This window comes from Alternaria alternata (genome assembly GCF_001642055.1).
Source record: "Alternaria alternata strain SRC1lrK2f unplaced genomic scaffold CC77scaffold_4, whole genome shotgun sequence".
NCBI classification, from domain to species: domain Eukaryota; kingdom Fungi; phylum Ascomycota; class Dothideomycetes; order Pleosporales; family Pleosporaceae; genus Alternaria; species Alternaria alternata.
The window spans coordinates 447,046-461,645 of record NW_017306193.1 but is presented as its reverse complement, the minus strand read 5'-3'; the positions used below and the strand labels follow the sequence as shown (position 1 = coordinate 461,645).

General features: G+C 53.0%; 4 protein-coding genes across 4 annotated transcripts; 3 read left to right on the top strand and 1 right to left on the bottom strand.

Moving 5' to 3' along the window:
• Positions 1 to 26: 26 nt before the first annotated feature.
• On the bottom strand, positions 27 to 1,844 carry CC77DRAFT_621248 (hypothetical protein). Its single transcript, XM_018532490.1, has 2 exons — positions 649 to 1,844; positions 27 to 568 (listed from the first exon to the last, which is right to left on the bottom strand). Exons 1-2 carry the CDS (start codon positions 1,585 to 1,587, stop codon positions 95 to 97), a joined length of 1,413 nt encoding a protein of 470 aa, XP_018389157.1. The 5' UTR covers positions 1,588 to 1,844; the 3' UTR covers positions 27 to 94.
• Positions 1,845 to 2,072: 228 nt separating this feature from the next.
• On the top strand, positions 2,073 to 3,525 carry CC77DRAFT_1028716 (P-loop containing nucleoside triphosphate hydrolase protein; the record flags this gene model as incomplete). The annotated part of the gene is made up of 5 exons (XM_018526467.1): positions 2,073 to 2,112; positions 2,166 to 2,367; positions 2,421 to 2,473; positions 2,525 to 3,153; positions 3,241 to 3,525. The coding sequence occupies 5 exons, from the start codon at positions 2,073 to 2,075 to the stop codon at positions 3,523 to 3,525; spliced, it is 1,209 nt and encodes a 402-aa protein (XP_018389156.1).
• A 4,626-nt stretch (positions 3,526 to 8,151) lies between these two features.
• CC77DRAFT_1005969 (hypothetical protein) lies at positions 8,152 to 8,772 on the top strand (the record flags this gene model as incomplete). The annotated part of the gene is made up of 2 exons (XM_018523383.1): positions 8,152 to 8,418; positions 8,536 to 8,772. The coding sequence occupies 2 exons, from the start codon at positions 8,152 to 8,154 to the stop codon at positions 8,770 to 8,772; spliced, it is 504 nt and encodes a 167-aa protein (XP_018389155.1).
• Positions 8,773 to 9,465: 693 nt separating this feature from the next.
• CC77DRAFT_1058240 (catabolite repression element A) lies at positions 9,466 to 10,807 on the top strand (the record flags this gene model as incomplete). The annotated part of the gene is made up of 2 exons (XM_018528111.1): positions 9,466 to 9,803; positions 9,853 to 10,807. 2 exons carry the CDS (start codon positions 9,466 to 9,468, stop codon positions 10,805 to 10,807), a joined length of 1,293 nt encoding a protein of 430 aa, XP_018389154.1.
• Between the last annotated feature and the right edge of the window lie 3,793 nt (positions 10,808 to 14,600).

Genomic DNA, 14,600 nt, shown 5'->3' with positions numbered 1-14,600 from the left:
ATCGGAGATGATGAGAGGCTTATGTGAGGGGTCTACTAGGGCAATTTTCTGTATTGCGAATGAGCTTTGTTCTCCTAAAGGCTTCTGAAACCGCTCAACCATCAACCTTCTTTCCCTCGCCTCCATCAAAGAAATGCTTCCCAGTTTCTAGCACTTCGATCTTGTCGCCTACCGCGACGGTTCCCATATTCAATGGCGTGACTTGCATACCCAAACAGGCATTCTTGGATCCTTGGTCGATGATCCTGTAACTCCTCAATGTGGTCAATGGCTCGTTCTTGTCGGCTATAGCGGTTTTTGGGTCAACGTTTGGCAATTTGCATCTTGTTGTCCGACAGGAGATGTGCATGTCTAGGGAGGATGTAGAATCGGATGAAGTAAGTTTCGCCTTCTTCCAGTTATCCTCAGCAAAAGCAGGGGGTCCAGTGATGTAGATGTTTGCGCGGAAGCGTAAGGCGTCAAGGAGGGTAAGATGCCGCTGCCAGATTTCCCCAAAATCGGAGGAGGGATTGGGAAGCTTAGATGCTACGTCGTGGACAGAGGCGAGGTTCAGGATGTGAACAGGGTACTGTCAGATGATTAGCAATGAGCTTGGTGTATGCCCGTGGGTAGTCCAAGGATATGGCTGTTGGCAAGGTCTATACGTACCGAGTCATGCATTCCGATGACCGTCTCAAACCCAACGTCTTCCTTCTTAGGCGCACATTTGTGTACCTCTCGGTAAGCATTTGCATCAATCCTAAACAGCGCAATTGGATTTGCCGCACCGAGAGTATACCTCAGCTTCTCGAATACCTCGCGGTCAATTTCCGAGCTAACGTTGAGTGCTACTGGGCTGTCCTTCCAGATGCGCAGGACTTCATTTCGATATCCCTTTTTCTCTATCCTCTCTTGTGGAGGGTTGAATGGTACTCTAAACTCCAGTGTCGGCTCCGATTGTCGGCCCAATTTCGCCAACATAATCTTTCCGTAGTTTATCAAGCCTTCCAAAGTGAAATCCGTGTCGGGAGAAAAAGGAAACCGAATTATCAGGCATCCATCGCTCTTTACCCATTCTCCATCTTCTTTGTAGCCTCCAGCCGAAGGGTCAGGTACCCAAATCTCAGTCTCGACTTTAGCAAGGCGAGGGAACTTTCTTTGGGTCATAAAGTGCCATTCACTTGTGACCTTTCCGTCAAGCGTAGGCAGACTTGTGACTTGTTGGGCAAGAGTAAATTGGCGGTCATACTTCAGCCCTGTACGATCGATATCACTCTTATCCAATTCGACAGGTGCGCCTGACTTTAGCGGGTAGACAAAGAGAGCCTTCACTGTCCATGGCTTCTGTGGGGTGGGGTCGCTGCCCTTGGCATATCTTTTCGAGTACTGGTCTTCCAGGTTGCTGCGTCCTCGGATTCCGAGTTTCCTGCAGCCGGCTGGTGATGGCAGTGATGCTGGCGATTTGAGGGTGGCAAGAAGGAGTAAAAGTATCACAGGTGCGATACATGATACGGTCGTGATGAGGATCGTCTGGAGCGTTATGTTGATGCCTGCTTCCTGCAGTATGTCGTTGGCAGCAATGAGCATGTGCTCAACATTTTGCGCCATGCTGTCGTAGACGTTCACGTCGTCTCCGGAAGAAGAAAGTGTTGCGTGTTCACAAGGGGGATATAAGCCTGAGGAAGCAGCTCTTATCGTGAAAACATGCCAAGGTATAAGTCCAAGCAAATTGGTTGACGCTAGGACGCAGAAGGCAGGTGTTCTCGTATGAGTATGAAGGACCAGGTGGTTCGAGACCGTGTTGCAGTATACTCTGTTGACACAAGATGGGTGCAATGGTGAGAAAGCATGGGATGACGAAGGGAGAGGGCGTGCGAGTCATGAACCGCGGTTCGCTATTGCTCGTGACGAAATAACTTGGACACCACCATCCATCCTTCCTCGACACCTCTCGTCCACCCCGTTCCGCACAGGACACGTCAAGAAACGCGAGACGTCATGCGCGTGAACGCGAAATCACGAGACTGTTGCACCACCAAGTCAAGCCGCTGAGACTCAATCGCAAGCCACGACACGACACAAGACGACACACTATGGCTAGCCAGCAAGCATCGCAGCTCCCCCCCTCGTCGCGTACGCAACTGCCTCCCTCGCACATATCAACTGGAAGGCTTACACTGCAGCAGATAGACTGCCCACTGTCTCGGCATCCCAAGCCCTTCAGAGCCTCCATGCCCGCGGAGCTCGCACTGTGTCGACGGGCGTGCCTCAGCTCGACAAGGTCCTCGCCCCACCGAGCCTACCGGGCCATCATGTCTCGGGCGGATACATGCGTGGGAAGGTGACTGAGGTCTTCGGCCCGTCAGGAGTCGGCAAGACAGCATTTGGGTAAATGTGCCTGCGTCACGGCTTCTAGAGGGACGGTGGCTGAAGGCATCAAGGATACAGGCCGCAGTCTCTGCCCTGCGCGAGCGCCAGCGAGTAGTGTGGCTCGGTGTGTACATATCAGCGTTGGTTATTGGGCACAACGACTAATTGCTTGCAGATGCTGCTGGTGCGCCTCTGGTCAAGCAGCGCGTCGAGGACATGCTCACTTCACGCCCCGATGCGTCCGACGTCTCCCCAGAGGAACTGCGTAGCCACTTCCACTACATTCCTGTGCCAACGCTTGCACATCTCCTGGCCCTCTTCGTGCATGCCCCCGCTGCCTTTCCCCCGCAAAATACTAGCCTGGTTGTCATCGACTCTCTCGCGACCCTCGTCGACAACGCCTACCCCCGCAACGTTGACGACCGCATGCCCAGGAATAAAACAGATCAGGCGCGGTGGGCTGCAGGACGCCGATACACTGTCATAAATCAACTGATAGCCACCTTCACTAAGTTTGCTGCGCTGCACGACAGTGCACTCCTAATCACAAGCCAGACCATCACACGCATCCGTGGTGGTTCGCGCGCATTGTTGGTACCCGCAATATCAGGTGTTGAATGGGAGAATGGTATTTCCACTCGTCTGGTCCTTTTTAGAGATTGGCTCCGGCACGGGAAAGCCAGAAACAAGGCAGACGCCGACAGGTTGCAGAAAGCCCGGTTTGCTGGCCTAGTCAAGGCGAATGGCGTAGCTCTGGCAGAAGAAGGGGGTGTGGGCAACGTGGTACCCTTCACCATCGACCATGTGCGTCAATATATTACCTGCAGAGCCCTCATCTAACAAGATGCGCTCCAACGTCCGTTGTGGTCATCTCCCGCTGACGCTATACAGGTTGGTCTTTGCGACATGAACGTAGCAGCCGACGATATCACAACCCCTATCTATGGCCAACAAGAAGACCGACCGCCCAAAAGACCTTTCGCCGAGATCGATGAGCATGCCGATGCAGAGCCAAATTCCGACGAGCTCTATGGCTGGATCGAAGACGATGAAGTCGCCACTGAGGGGTTGATGATGGATGAAGCGCCTGTTGACGAGGACAACGCTGCAGGACAACGCCTAGATGTCGTTGCAGAGGGCCACAAGAAGAAAGTAATACGGACATCTACAGTTTGATTCCAGAAGAATAATTTCGCCCTACACTTCGGCCGAAACCAAGTTTTGCCATGTCTTTACTTTGTCGCGACGCGCGTTGCTTATCGGGGAAGCTCTGCTTACATCTGGGGTAAGCTCGTATGTCTCCAATTACTCGTCGTATACAAGATACCCAGACTGACGGAGCTTTCCAATCAAGATGAGATCTCACATTCAGACCGATGATACAGGGCCGTGAGCCCATGAGACGGGTTTCGCTATTCAGCCGTGTGGGGTTATCCAGACACCCTGGGATGGAGAACACCCACACCCGTCTCCGCATTAACCCGCCCGCATTCGAAGCGCTCTGACATCAGCAACAAAGTGTCTCTCCGCGTCATGGTTCCATGTTCTCCTCTTCGCATAATTCAGCTCGGACATGTATGTATTCTTCCGGCGGTAAATTTGCTCCGCATCCGTCATCCCTTGGAGCAGGCCTAGACGCAGAGCCTTGGGGGTTTCGTTGCCACACTAGCGGTATCCACGAAAAGCAACCAAAAGCAAGTTCATATTCCACAATAAGAAACCTATCAGCCTTCACACGTGCATGCGTCACCCCAGACCTTCGGTGCACACGCGCTACGCACAGGGATCGGGGAAGCTCCCGCAGACCCAAAGCCCTGGGTTCCTCACCGGCAGAATTCGTGCTTCTTTTGGATGATGATGATGGCTCGACGCTTCGCGAGTCCGGGGTCAGCGGGGTTGGTGTGTCGACCAGGCGTGGGGGTCTGCCACAAGCTTGCTCGTTTCAAGTTCCGGATGCATGTGGATGCACACACGGTGAGACCACCTGACAACATGATAGGAGAAGACCGCAAGAGCAGGCTGCTAAAGTGCGGCAATGGTATCATAGCAAGCCACTTATACCATGGCACTTGACTACCCCACAGTCGCACAAACAAACTACACGAATTCACCGGGGAAGCACCTATCTTCGATCCCGACTTCACAGTAAGCGGACATCCAGTACATTGCTCTATCGCGAAGAGCGCATGTATGAACGAACCTTAGGTCTTCTTTCCTGTCACCAATGAGCTACACGAATTCTACACGCTCTCCACAATAATCAGTATCTGTTGCGCCATCCCAGAACCAAGCAGCCACGGCTTCAACGCATAGCATCGGCTTCACAGCAACCAGAGCCTCGCTTAACGCCAGACACAGAACGTTCTTGCTTTAGTATTAACCTTGCGATGTCACTGTTTCCCCACGCTTCTCCGCAAAGGCACTACTTCTTATCGCCTGCCGTTGATCTTTTTCCTTGATAGAGGCGGAGGTTGTGTAAACAGACGGCATTTGCGGCCCTAGCTCGCGATTGTCACTCGGTGTACTGGGAACCGAGCCGCCTGGGGAGCAAGATCTTCACTTCTCTTGGACGCCTAATGTGGGGATCGTGGTACTGATCCTGATGTTGGTGTTTAGAGATTCGGCTCGATACTATGCCTTCGTCTGTAGAAGGAGGTGTGGAGGGGGAGGGCATGCGTACGTAACGGGATTATAGATCGGGTAACCGTATCCGGAGAATAGAGGAATAAAGGTGAGGAGCAAGGCTGGCATTGTACACTGTTGTACATGGTGTATGCTGTAGTGGATTTCGACCAAGAAGATATTTGGTGGCAAGCGCCGCTGTGATGAAGGCTGAAGTTTAGATTATCTCTCTACAACACCATGTATACACAGAAGAGTTTGCCGGCATGTATACTTCGTAATTTGACACGAGATTCTCTGTATGACCTTACTACGCGTCTACTTAAAACGATCGAGACCGACCTGCAAAGAATCTCAATTACACTTTCGGGCTAGACGCGTCTAATCGCTTTGCAATGTCTCACAACTTCATAGTTCCCTAGTTCAGGTTGTACGACTCTCATAAGGGGACATTTAAGAGGCCATAATAATGTCCGAGAAAGGAGCATGAAGTTGACACAGAGGTGAAGAGTGATGTTAAATTTCAATCTGTAGAAACAAAACGCGTGGGTGTATAATACAGTCATGCCTGTTCATGGAAGCAAATAGTTCAAACCTATGTTTCTATTGCAACAGAGATCATCAAGTCCGCATACAATCTGTGCATTGTTCTTACATGGACATTTTGTATGTTAGGCAACTGCATATCACTTCTCATGTTCAAAGGCATATCAACTCTGGTACAGTGACCTCCGCTCAGTGTCAAGCTGAGGCAGAAACTTGGCGTGATAGTCGGTATATGTGTAACTTTCTGCTGAACGACTTTACGTCTCCTATCGTTAGTAAGGATATACATGTACGCAGATTCGTAGATTCTCTCCGGTATCATCTTCTTTTCGTTTGGCGTTAGATGGATTGCTTGCACGACAGCACAGACACGAGACGAGACGAGAATCTTTGCTGCGTGGGCAGATAAACGACAGTCGCTCATTACCCACATATCTGCATCAGTGTATTCGTGTGCACTAAGACAAGGCACAACGTGGACCCGACATATTTTACTTCCAATGTGACTTCAAGCGTAGACATGCACATGAGATGGTGGGCAGACAAACTGGGACTACCGCCATCAAAATCTGTACATCATATGATCGTGACCACAAAGAGTCCCATTCTGTCGGTTGACGACCTTCCCCGGTCGTCTCGCGCCTGGAAAGTTCCGCCATGAATTACCCTATACGTTGATCATGATCTTTATACAGCTAAGAGTCTCACGATAGTTCAAGTATGATATATGTTAACCCCGGTCTCAGAAAGTGCGATCATCCTGGCGCGACGAGAATCTCCCCGGGACTAGAGGCAGATCGACAACACTATCCTTTCATCCGCGGGCTGCATCCGATTGATTATCCCCAGAAATTACGATCGTAGCTGCGAAGATCTATGAGGGGGTAATAATGGATTACTATGATGCGTTAATGCCAGAAGAGTGTGGGCTGGTCTCGCGTCCAATACTAGTAAGGGTCGAAATATTGAGTTTGTCGAGCGCCGCAGCCGCATCTTGCAAGGTCGATCTTTTTGCGGGCTTGTGGAGATAGTAGCCTGACGTAGGATCGACATGTGCATAGGCAGTCGTTCGAGCTGGTCGACTGCATTAAAGGACATCCCATCTCGCCATTATTACATACAACGCCCCGAGCAATATGCAGCATTCGTAAGCCGTTCCACCATCTGTGCACTGAGATTGCCACCAAGGCTTGGCGGAGTACATGGAGCCGTTCTAGTGTTGGATCTTTCGTTCATCGTCGACAACGAAAGCCTGACGTCGAGTAACGGAGGCCAAGATTGCTACTTTAGGGGTAAGCAGAGAATGTCGGATTTGATGAGGTGGCGATGTCATTGATATAAGCCCCTGGATCGCCGTCGCCTCGTCTCGATCCATGAGCCACTGCCAACGGTGCGGGGCCCCAGAGACCGACCGTGGATCAACCGATATAATCGGGCACTGCGGATTTTGACGCGTAACGTGGTCTTCCAAATGTGTGAAACACGTCAGTATGATGGACCGGAGGTACCCTGGAGACTCAAGTCTGGTGTCAGGTCTTGTTGGGCGACGAGAACGCAAAACCTTTGCAGCAATGGTCTCACGGCACAAACAGCTTGGAATCTTACGTTCCGACCGACGTTAAGCAACTGTCGCACATGGCTGGAAACTAGATCAAAGGTCGGCTAACAAACCATGAAACTGCATTTCAGTCAACGTTTTACCGTTCTGTTCACAAGTGAAACGTGTGTTGGGAGAACGTCGGCATAAATCAGAGGTTTCGGGTCTAGTACTTTGTGCCGTGTGGAAGGACAGTGCTTCCATGAAAGCTTCCACGAAGGCGTACCTTGCATATCGGAGGTCCAGAAGCGGCTAAGACGTCACCGAGGTAGTATTGAGCGGAGCCCCAACTCCAGCACAAAACGTTCCGAGAATCTCCGAGGCCACGTTTATCGCAGAGACAGTCCTGCTGGCGCGAGAAATTTCTGTCGGCTCGGCATAGGCGTATGCTCGGAGGAAGCGTCCCCAAAGCGGGGCGAGCTATCGAGAGACTAGCAGTACTCAAAAATTTGTCGAACAATAGATAAGAATAGCGGACCCGAAATGAGATTGCAGCGTAGCATTTGCAACAGTGCCCTGCTAAGTATCGGCGACTTCAAGGGGCGTGGCTATAGCAGCTAAGCTGTTCTCACATAGGCAACAATACCAAGAAAGCGGGCGTCATAATGCTCGGGACAGCCGGTCCGTTGCAGTCCCCCACGATCTGCTGAAAAGCCAAGCACAGGGGTAGGAGAACATGGCTCGCGTTGGAGATAACGAGCAGCGGAGATGGGTTGCGGGACCGAGGCGGAGACCAATACGGGTCACCGAGGGGCTGCGATAAAGTTGGAAAAAATCCTCGCACAGTATGAGCTGATAGTGAAGCCATGTTTTTCCTTCTGCCGATGCATCGTCAGTATTGGGCACTACTCGGCAGAGATCGCCCTCGCCCTGCGTTGGTTCACCGACTCCAGCTTCATCTGAGTCTTGTGTGTGCACAGGCCGGGAGGACGCATAGAAGGCGGCCCGTAGTATAAGGCAAAGTGGCCGGCTCGGTAGCACGGAGCTCAACGGACCCCTCCAAGCATGTGCTGGTAGATGATGCGAGAGATATTGCGATGCTGTGTGAGGCACTGGAGCGAGGGGTCTTGGGGGTCGGAGACGGTGGCTCAATATTGCGTGCTGTGCCTGCCGTACCCCAGGAAGTGATCCCCCACAGCCATGAAAGTGTGCTCGATCAGCCCCCAGGCTGCGGTGGAACGCGAGCAAAGCCAGTGGGTAAATCGGGGAGTGTGTTGGAGGGCGTTATTGGTCATTTGACAAGGCCAATGGGTGGAGGAGATGTGCGGAAGCGCTCAGCACAAGTCGACAACAGCTGGGATGATGTGAGTGCAGACATGTCTCAGTGCATCGTCGGGCTTTGGGGGCGTGCATGCGTGGACCCCTGAGGGTGGGTGAATTGGCAGCAGTGGTGGTCCCGCAGCTTATACGTGGTGTTGTAGTGTAGGCATCTCTCTGGCTCGTCTCACGCCGTGTGCGCCGAGAGGGCAGCAACGGAGGAGGCAGGACCACGAGGGGAAGCCGCACCTATGGCAGCTGAGGAGAGGGCGTCGATGAGACGCGGGAGCACAAACAAACCCCAGATGTGTGACGTCTCCAGCACCCCATACAAAGCCCGCCGTCTCCTTATCAGTCTCCCCCAGCTTCGCGGCGTCAATCGCTCGCACCGCATAGCATAGCATAGCCCACCCACACTCTCCGCAGCGACGTAGCACCATCTGACGTGCCGCCGGGCTGCCTCACTCTGCTCACGTACGCCCACTTGGATTGTTGCTACCCCCCAGGCGTGTTTGGGGGCCCCGGTCTGCTGTTCATACACGCTGTACCCTCAGTCCACACAGCCTCACGTAGCCACCTGCAACCTCTCGCCGACACTCACCGCTGCAAAATTTCAGCTGCAGAATTCTCACGATTGCAAATTGCATCGTGCGCTCAACCAAGTATCGCCGCTCCACCAGGGACTGAGCCATCAAAACCAGCGTCGGCCCAAGGCAAGTTCCGCTAGGTACTGCGCCATCACCTCCCATCCCCCATCTCACCCGCTCTCGCCCAAAAAGGCCTCCGACGCACTCGAGTCTCGCTCCAGCAACTCCCTGCACCCGCTGCACGCTCCTCTCCGCAAGTCATCACGCAAGCGTTCAAGGACCCGCAATTCTTGATACGTCTCCACGACTCGAGCGCCCCCCCGAAGGAAGCCAAGCCGCACTGGCGCACCGCGTTTCTTTCTGCGCTTGCTCCGGCATATCCTCGCCCGCGTCAGCACAGACAGCCCTGACGGCCATCAGTCGACCCCCACACGCCCGCCTAGTTGATCCATACATATATCCGAGCCCCCCATCATCCGCCTTCCCCCAACTTTCACCCTCGGTCACATGCAATCCAACTCTGCCTCGACAGGTTTCGCCAACCTGCTGAACCCCGACACTTCTTCACAACTCCAACAACAGCAACCAACTTCGACCTCCCAACCAACCTCCATGGCTACTGCTACCGTGAGCCTCATGGCGCCTCTGCTGCAAAACGCCCCGCAACAGTCGGACGAGCCTCGACAGGATCTCCCCAGGCCCTACAAGTGCCCTCTTTGCGATAAGGCTTTCCACCGTCTGGAACACCAGACTCGCCATATCCGCACCCACACTGGAGAGAAGCCCCATGCCTGCACATTTCCAGGCTGCACAAAACGATTTTCTCGCTCTGATGAACTCACTCGGTAAGTCGCACCCCAAACTATCGATGAATTTTTAGCTAATTTGACACAGACACTCGAGGATACACAACAACCCCAACTCCCGTAGGGGCAAGGGTCAACAACATGCTGCCGCTCACCAGGCGGCTGTAGCTGCTGTTCAGGCTGGTCTGATGGAGCCCGGATCTGGCCTCGCGCACATGATGCCTCCTCCTTCAAAGCCCATCTCTCGCAGCGCGCCGGGCTCTCAGCTTGGCTCACCAAATGTGTCGCCACCCCACTCGTTCTCCAACTACTCGCCGAACATGGGCAATGATCTAGCAGCCTACCACCAGGGAGGCTTCAACAGCAGTAACAGCAACAGCCCTAGCGGCCTGTCCCGCCCCATGGATCTGCTCGCAGACGCAGCCTCGAGACTAGAGCAGCGTCCTGGTCACTACTCGCACTCAAGTCGACACCACATCACCAGCGGCTATCATCCATACGCGAGCCGACTACCAGGTCTCTCCCAGTATGCGTACTCGTCGCAGCCAATGTCAAGATCTCATTCACACGAGGACGACGATCCGTACTCGCACAGGATGACAAAGAAGTCAAGACCAGGCTCGCCGACATCGACTGCCCCGCCATCGCCAACATTTTCCCACGATTCCTGCAGTCCGACTCCTGACCACACCCCGCTCGCAACCCCTGCTCACTCACCAAGATTACGTCCCCACGGATTCAACGATCTCCAACTTCCCCATCTACGTCATCTGAGTCTGAATCAGAATTTCGTACCAGCTCTCGCACCAATGGAGCCATCTACGGATCGGGAACAGCCCTATGTACCCAGCCAATCCTCCGGATTGCGCATAGGGGACATCATCTCAAAACCAGAGGGCGCTCAGCGCAAACTGCCGGTTCCGCAAGTTCCCAAGGTCGCCGTCCAGGATCTCCTCAATGGCCCGAGTAATAGCGGGTTTTCTTCCGGCAACTCCTCGGCCACCGCTTCGTTAGCCGGCGAGGACCTGTCACATCGCAACTAAAACTTTCAACTCCACTCAACTAGCATGGCACCGGCGTTCTCTGTCAGCATTTTTGCATTTCGTCATTCACGTTAGCAAGCGATGAGATTAGATATGGACAAACTTTCATGAGGGGTAATGCTTGTGGCATATCACGATTCCCTGTCACATTGCGGGCCCCACCACCCAGATAGACCTTTCTTACTGTTTTGTCGGATCCAATACCCCGCGAAGCCGCATCTGGCGGCTCGCAATCTTGTATATGTTCCACTCAGCCCTGTTTTGTTGGCCAGGCTGTCGCGAGGGAAGCGCCTGCTTATTGGCAGTGCAGAGAAGATTAGACAGCATACACTCAGCTTAGCGCTTAATTGCAGACCCCAATCCACACTTATTTCACACCCACGCTTGTACCAAAATGCGATTACGAGATGGTTATGTTATGGTAAAGTACGTCGCTATGCGTGACGTGATTTAGCACCCTTGTGATGCGAGCAACGAGAATCATCCGCAGGGTATACTTGCATCAACCCGGAACGCTGGGATTCTGTAGCCTATCTACCTGATCTCTCTCCACACCACGACCAACCACCACGCTCAATCTTCCCCACAGATAAGTTTCGTCGATCCCCTGGTAGGCCAACAAATAAATCTTACGACACGGATCAGACGAGTATCACACAACCAAAAAATCATGTTTCCCCACATTCCGTTGTCTGGTACTACCACACTCTGTTCCAAACGCGATCTTCCTTCACGCGGGGTGCCTTACCCCGGAGGAGGAAGAGTGAAGATGCGGTGAGAGCAGAGGAAACCCACCCACACCAACGACGTTCAGACATGTTTCATTTGATCACTCATCTCGTGTGAGCAACTAGCAGCTATTATTGTCCTTTTCCGCATTGCGTGCGATAAGCTCCAGCCCATGACAATTATGGCACACCTTGCGGCACTGGCGCTAGCAGAGTGATGACACAAGAGCCCTGAAAGTTTTTTTTGCGGAGAGCACGGAACAGGGCAGCAGGGAAGGAGTCAGACTGTGGAGTGCGTGGCACACGCAATAAAAAGTGGCGCTTCCAATGCTCCATGGTCAGAGTCCGAAACCGGAAGGCGCCTTGGTTCTAAATGGACAGAACCGACGACGTTGCCAATTTCCGAGATCCTTTGGCTGTCTGGTATCCTTGCGGGGATCTATCGAATCGTGCTGGCTTATCTCCTGTCCTCACCAAAGCACGAATCGCACTTGTCCATCGGCAGACGCCGCGCTTGCTTGTGAAACTATGCGATTCGACGGACTTCCAAGCGACTCGTCAGACTGCTTGTCTCGGATTTGCAAGCGCCAAACTCTCACAGCCTATCTTCCCTCGCTGCAACTATTTCCCGCCGGTTGATTGAGGCGATCACCTCTGGTACACCTGGGCATGTACCCCGGACTGGAGCGCAGCAGCGCCGTCATTACTCCACAGCGATGACGATCTTAAAATCTCGAATGTGCGAATCGGCAGGTCTGGCGGGATCTTCTCCGCTGGCTAGACGCTAGATATTGCGGCGTTTGATCAATGTCGGGCCGGCGGATGCGCAGCGAAGATACATACGTATGTGTATGCCATCAATCCTGCGAGAAACCAACAAAGGATTTACCACCGGACCGACATGATGCAAAAGGCCGTCGTACCACAACCAAAAAGCGAGACTATGGTATGGGAAGAGGTTGACAAACAGCTCCAGAATCGCTATGCGACTGCGGCACATGCCACGACTTATCAGCGTAGCTCCGCCGTGGGTTACCCAGAACGGATGTTACGCCAATCTGCTCACGTACCTGAACATCGTGGCCTCTTAGCTCGCGCGCCTTTTCCCCAATAATCCACTTGGCAGATAGATCCGCCCCTCTTCTCGTCGGCCCAAAAAAGCAAAGATAACGCAGGACAAAGGGGAGAGTATACTTCCGTCCCACATGTGCGTCTCAGCTGACGGGGCACATTTCCATGTCAGCCGCCGACATTAGCAGCAACCGGTTCCGAGGGTAGTCGTCTATTCACCCCAGATAACAGAGCCGGCGGGACAAATACCAAATCCTACCAAGCCTTCCCGCCCCTTGCTTGCTGACTCGGGACCACAAAGCAAAGGACGTCTAGCGAGCTTCTAGAGCCGCCCATCCAGGCCGTGAATCCATCCTCTATCCTAGAATCGCTTACTTGCGGGGTCTCCACACTGGCGACTGCGGACCTGCCTGAGCAGGAAATCGCGGCGGATAAGGCTGGCGACATGCGAGTCACGTACATGGTCTCTCTTAGAGGCGCGGATCACCAGAATGGTACTTGCGTCGAGGAACGAAGTTTTGCCGGTAGAAATTGCACCAGTCACAGGAAAGGATACAGCGTCGTGGACTGTGGGGGGACCCTTTTCTCCACATCTCGATCAGCGTATATGTTTCCTGAAACGGCGGTGTTTCCGCCTATCGTGAGAGCACCGTCTCACGCTGTCGGAGGCTTACCATGACTAGCATTGTCGCAGTCGGCATTCTCTCCGATCCGATGCGGCTCAAAGGAAAGACCTAACTAACTGAACCATTCTTCCAAATAGTTCTCTCGATATCGAATTCTCGCAGGGGAAGTTTCATTCTCGGTCTTGCGCGCCGATGCCATCCGTCCTTGCGTTGCGTTAACCGCTGGCATCGAATGTTCGTCGCACGTTCGCTGCATCACATTTCCTCTTCTGACTCTACCTCCGCCCATGCAGGGACACAATCACTGTCAAATGTCTAGAATATGGTTTCCAAAGTACCTGTTGAGGTCCCCGCAGTTGCACAGCATACGAGATGCAGAATCTAGCACAATGCTCTCTCATTTAAATCCAACGCTCCGCCGTACCGGGCTGCTGGTAATGTGCATAAGCGACCGCAACCAGGTCCGCGCAAGCACTTTATTTCGCAGATCAGTTCTGTCCAGACGGCAATATAGATTGCTCCCGAGGCCCTGCGCAAGGGCGATGCACAGATGCCTTGCAGCTTTGACCGCTGGTTCGTGGACTATCCAATGGTGTCACACACAAGTTGAAGATGCGTCTCCAACACGGCGATGGACGGCTCTTGCGTGGTATGTCGTTGCGGAGCGTTCTCGACACCTGGATATCACTATCTTGCAAAGCGCGGATCCGTAGGCCCGTAACAGCCGTGTCTACCGACACCAAGCCGCACAAAGGGACACTACATCCATCGCAACCTCAAATAGCGCTAGATGTCACGATCGCGAGTGTTAGTATGATTTCATGATGACGCAACACAACTTTCACATGTTGTGGACAACAAGCAAGGTAACAGCTTGACACCTGTCACCAAAGTCTACCTCGTGCGCGTCACCGTAGTGCAGCACTTCTCCAAGCGACCGCGCATCGCATGTGCATCCTACAGCATATAATCGACTAGCTCGCATTACCATGCTTTCCCTTATCTCGACAGCGGATTCCTCTGGCGCATTAACGCGCAGCACTACATATACAGGTTTAATCTAGATTTGTATTTACCCGACCAATATCGCAAATGCCCGAAAGAGTGGCAGCAAGTCGGATAGCTTGCACGTGTTACTTGTATACATATGGGCAAGTAACTACTCCTTGGACTTGATTGAGGTGGGGCAACGTACCAAAGTATTTCTGGACGACATGTCAGTGGTCAGACAGTGACATGACGATGGCGCTCGTTGCTACCCAAGCAATCTAATGCTAGGACTTTGTAAAGTGTAGAGATTAAGACACTGCACATTGTCATGGTACCTGCATGTCGTCAAAACCCCATCACTCGCATATTTCTCACCAC